General features: G+C 36.5%; 1 protein-coding gene across 2 annotated transcripts; it reads right to left on the bottom strand.

The window, feature by feature from the left end:
• Window positions 1-305: 305 nt before the first annotated feature.
• LOC145167781 (growth-regulating factor 9-like) lies at window positions 306-2,637 on the bottom strand. Of its 2 annotated transcripts, none has more exons than XM_079087034.1 (4): window positions 2,454-2,637; window positions 2,284-2,363; window positions 1,475-1,820; window positions 306-742 (listed from the first exon to the last, which is right to left on the bottom strand). In XM_079087034.1, exons 3-4 carry the CDS (start codon window positions 1,818-1,820, stop codon window positions 447-449), a joined length of 642 nt encoding a protein of 213 aa, XP_078943160.1. In that variant the 5' UTR covers window positions 2,284-2,363; window positions 2,454-2,637; the 3' UTR covers window positions 306-446. The 2 variants fall into 2 exon arrangements, with proteins under 2 accessions (XP_078943160.1, XP_078943159.1); XM_079087033.1 differs by having other exon boundaries at window positions 306-796; window positions 2,454-2,636.
• Between the last annotated feature and the right edge of the window lie 2,650 nt (window positions 2,638-5,287).

Here is a 5,287-nt window from a genome sequence, read left to right as displayed (position 1 = left end):
TCCAGTTACAGGGAAACTACAAATAAAAACAGAAATTATTTTCTTTCTAACTTTATTTTTTTTAATGTGTATAGAAAATAATCAAAATATGCGTTCCAGTTATATGTGAATGATAGAAAAGAGTATCTATAAATCAAAGGGGCTGATTTGATAACATAATTTTTTTCAACTTGTTTATTTTGTCACCTTAATTAAGTTGGACACACATGGATTTCTTAACCAAAAATCTGAAATGAGTTTAGATTTCTATTATGATTTTATTTTCTATAACAGAATAGCAAAATGACCATAATACAAAACACTAGTTGAAACACAAAGGTTAAACGTTCGATTCAGTTAACAAACTAGAAACATACACATTTTTGTCCATCATTTGACCAAATTATTGAAAACCCACAAAAGGGTTCGATACAAACACAACTTAATACACTACAAACACAGAGCCATTACATAGAGATTGTGGTGGCATCACTACTACTGCTGTTAGCTGCACCATTTGGATCACTTCCATCATCATCATCATCACTATTGCTAGACTCATTTGATTGATTTCCAGAACTACCCTTTTGTACATAATTTGCCCCAACAGAAAATGAAAGACTGGTGTTGGAATTTTGGTGATTTTGGACCTTTTTAACCCCACGATGCATATGTTGTGCACAGTATTTTTGCCCCTGGAGTGTACTTTTGGTGCACCTCCAGTTTTTCCCATCTGTTCTTCTGCATCTTGCAGATTCAGGTACTACAACAAGATTATGGTTATTATGATTGTTGCTTGAGTTGCCAGAATGTTGAGCTACAAAAAAGAAAGTGTCTTTGTGATTTAATATAATTGTATTTGTATCAATATTTATTTTAGTTAAAACAGTGATCTATAATTTCGGTTTGTTATAGAGAAAAGGGTAAAATGGTCATTTACTCGTATCCAGAGAGTTCGTTCAATCTAAAAAAAAGGTATAATGGTCATTTACTCGTATCCAGAGAGTTCGTTCAATCTAAATAAGATAAACGGCTAAAATTACCCAAACTGTCCTCAAACAGAAAAGATGCTAATTGGTGTTTCCTGTGTTTCCCTTTTTACCCTTTCTTCTAGAATAAGGTTATTGCAATGGAGGTGTAGCAGAAACCAATGGTTTTTAACTCCAAGTCAAAATCCCATTTTAGGCATTGTACTTTTTTTTTCCTGTAATATAACGACATACTTTAATTTTCTTTTATGAATATTATAGAATTTATAAACGAGTAATTTTTTACAAACATTATAAAAAATCACAACTTTTACACTCATATGGGACATGTTCAACCTAAAATTACTTATTTGTCCATTGTCATTGTTACATATTATTGATAAGATTGAATCTAGTGTTACATTTGTCCCCTAGGATATACTTTGTCATCATAGGGGCATTTTAGTCATTTATGATTTTCACAATTCATAAGAGTAGTAGAGTAAACAGTTTCAAGACATACATACCATTATCATTTTGAAGAACACTTTTCGGGGAGAAGCTAAATTCAAGAGGCACCCGAGCATCATCTTCCCTACTCCTTTTCTTGATTTTGAAGCTATTATTATGATTCTTGATACAAACACTTTTATCCTTTCTAGCATCACTTTTTGTAAGATTGATGGTGGATTTCAGGGGCAAAACGGTAATTTTTGCGGTTGATTTTGACATATGATCTTCCACAGGCTTTCTTGAACGTAAGCAGCCTCTGTGTATGTGGCGCTCACAGTATTTCTGATCAGGAAGCACCGCTAGGCGGCACCTCCATTTTTTCCCATCGGTTCTTCTACACCTTCCTGGTTCTAGATCCATCTATTAAAAAAAAATGGATTTCAAATTAGGTTGCATTAATTTGTTCATTATAGCATCCTACTTTCATTTCTTCATAGAAAGAAATGAAAGTAGAACCCACAAAAACATTTGAACAGAACCTCAATATAGTGAAAGCAAAATCTAAAGAACAGACTTAAACTCTGCCTCAATTTTCAATATTGAAAATCAAAATTGAACAAAGAATCACAAGTACAAGCAACAAAAAAAAAAGCATAAACTTTACAGAAAAATACGCCATCTAACTAAAACCCCACATGAAATTCCAAGCTGCAGTTCCAGATTTCAATACAAAATCCAAAATTGGAGAGAGGAGAGAGGAGTGTAAGCATTAAAAAGCGTAGAATCTTACACAAACACACAACCAATCCAAAATTCCATCTGAAATTCCGATCTAGAGTTCAAAACCCAAATTATAGAAGTAGAATCGAATGGAATGGAAAACCTGGTCAATGGTTGTGAAGAACCAGCGTCAATTCCAAGAGAGAACTCAATCCACGATGACTTATCCTTAGCGGAACCAACCTTATGCACAAAATGGTGATAAAAGTATATAAATTACTACAAAAACAGATGAACTTGAGTAATTGAGTGTGAAGTAGAGGAAGAAAGAACCTGAATGAACTTTTAGCAACATGTTTCACATAGGGTTCTTTGGAGAACACTTCATCATTAGCATCGAAGTGAGAAAAATGAGAAGATGGACGGACAGATTGCGATTGCAGACAATTGGATGTTGCCATTAGAGAGGGCGTTGTCAGAGCCTTTGCTGACGCTGGTTGCAGAGTTTCAGCCTTCAACAGGAACAACAATGGCATATAGCCTGCCCACGCGCGCGTGAGAATCATGTTCTTAGTTGGCGCGTCTGTTTTAATTCAATGTAGCATGAGTAGATTACAGGTTTGGTCCTTGTAGTTTGCTCCATTGTACACTTTTAGTCCAACTTTTCAAAATGTGATATGGCTATATGGTTTGGAGATCTTGCATTGGAAGCCTTTAGGCTATTAAATCTAGGGCGTTCAAAAATGTATGAATCCGAAAACCCGATTCAGAAAATTCGAAATGCGATTTGAAATTATCCGAAATTCGGATACCCGGTTTTTCGAGCTGAATTCGGATTCGGATAGTGTTTTGTATATTTTCGGGTATTTCGGATATTCAATATCCAAAAAATATAATTTTTATTGTTTTATACTATGTTATATACCATTTATAGATACTAGCTCTTGATCCTCTCATTTGATTGTTAGATTTTCGTTTATTTTTACTATGACAAATACCTAATATCACATCACAACCTCTCGTATCATTGCACTTCTGAATCATACACACATTAAGAGGCTAAATAATATATCAATATTTTTTCTTTCATTTAAACCATATTAATTCTATTTCTATTGAATTGATACTATTGTATTTATTTTGATGTGGAGCATTTTAATTAATAGATCTTCAAGCTACTAATGTCTTTTTCTTAATTCTTAATGATCAATTACTTTTTGTGTTTTGAATTAAAGCTTAATGATTTTCATTAGTTTGAATTGAATTTTATCACGTAGATTATCAATCGTTCGATACGATAATACTTATTGGTTAACATTGGTTATTTAACTTAGTTATCACGACTAGTGTAACATTCCAAAATTCAATGCCAAAAATTTCATTTTTAAATAAGTTATTATAAAACCATAAATGTAAAAACATTCATAATAACATCTTAAGTCAAAACCAAAGTGTCAATAGTCAAACATGTTATCATAAAATAATATCAGAGTGTAATCCCAAAGATCTCAGATGCGGAAAGCATAGTGTGATGCGCTGCGATCGAGCTGGCTCCTTTCCTTTGAAAACGAAGTACCTGAAACCAAAACTGAAAACCGTAAGCACAAAGCTTAGTGACTTCCCCCATCATACCACATACCATATAACAAACATACTGCAAGACAATTCTGGGGTACCCGACCTACCCTTTGGTCCTTACGACCGGTTATTGTCTGGCATATAAGCACATAACTCGCATACTATAATACATAACCATGAGCCATACATATATCATAATCGGTAAAGATGCTATGTGCCAAACATAGTCTTGCCATTATGCCATGGGCCGCCACATGGTCTTTCTTGTCAAGCCAGGGACCACTCCCTCGGTCTCACAGACAAGTGCCAAGAGCCACCTCCTGGTCTTCCATGCAAGCATCACAAAGACAACTAGAATACATACTACTATTCTTAGCTAATCAACATATAGTGCGCCAGGAGCCACCTCCTAGTCTTTCATACATAATAGAATACCGTGTGCCAGAAGCCACCTCTTGGTCTTTCATACATATTGCCTAGGGCTAACCCCCGGGTCTTCCTACCATAAATAATAACATACTGTGTGGCAGGAGCCGCCTCCTGGTCTTTCAGGCATAATGACTAGGGCTAACCCCCGGGTCTTCCTATCATACATAAACTAAATGGGTCGACATTGGTGCCTTAGACCCATACAAATAGTGAGGAGACTCACCTCACACTGCTGAAGTCCCGCGGATAAAGCTGTGGCTGTTGGCTGACAGATTCCCGAATCTGTCAACATCAAAATAACATCCAATTAATAATTGGGTCCCAACACATATCCATAAGTCCATGTTTGGGGTAAAAGACTGCTTTACCCCTATCTTAGCTTGATTCAAGCCCAAGTCCCAATCCAAAGGCCCGAAAGTCAACTATGAGTCAAAGCCCAACATATGGCCTAATTTTCCAAATTGGACCCAAAACTTTACATGGTCTTATTCTAAGGCCCAACCATTTAGTCCAGTCCAAGTATTTGGTATTTCTAATGGCCCAATATCTCATAATCATAAAGGCCAAATTATGGCCCATCTATGACCCAATTTTCCAAATTGGGCCCAAACCCCTTACATGGGCCTTACCCTACAGCCCATTTCCATATGCTTGATTTTGGATGGCCCATTAATAGCCTAATCACCAAAGCCCAATAGAAAGACCCAACGCAAAGCCCAAGTGAAATTAGGGTTTCACATAAAATGACAATTAGGGTTAAGTGTTTCTCACTTAACCCATTAAGGACTTAATCCATTAAGTCCATTACTCTACTAGATAAGTCATATGGTGTGGTTGGGTGTAATTCACAATTCTATTCCAATGGCCCAAATGTGGGTCCCGATAAGTCCACGGCCCATATATCCAAAATTAGGGTTTTCAAAACCCTAATTAGGGTTTCCAACCCAATCATAACCCAATAGGCCCAAAAGTTAAGTCCTTAGATCCATTAGGGTTCATTAGGCCTATTAGGGTTTCACTAGGCCCATTAGGGTTTCGCTAGTCGAGCACCACCCACTATCACCTTGGGTAGTGGTGGTCAACGGCGACTCACGGCGGCGGCCACCACCTCATGGTGGTGGTTATGGTTCTAGTCAAATCGTGTCCAATCACTCCAAAAG

The sequence above is a fragment of the Lactuca virosa genome, chromosome 3 (assembly GCF_052849685.1).
Source record: "Lactuca virosa cultivar CGN04683 chromosome 3, Lactuca_virosa_CGN04683_v6, whole genome shotgun sequence".
Lineage (NCBI taxonomy): Eukaryota > Viridiplantae > Streptophyta > Magnoliopsida > Asterales > Asteraceae > Lactuca > Lactuca virosa.
This window is presented reverse-complemented; position numbering and strand designations above follow the sequence as displayed.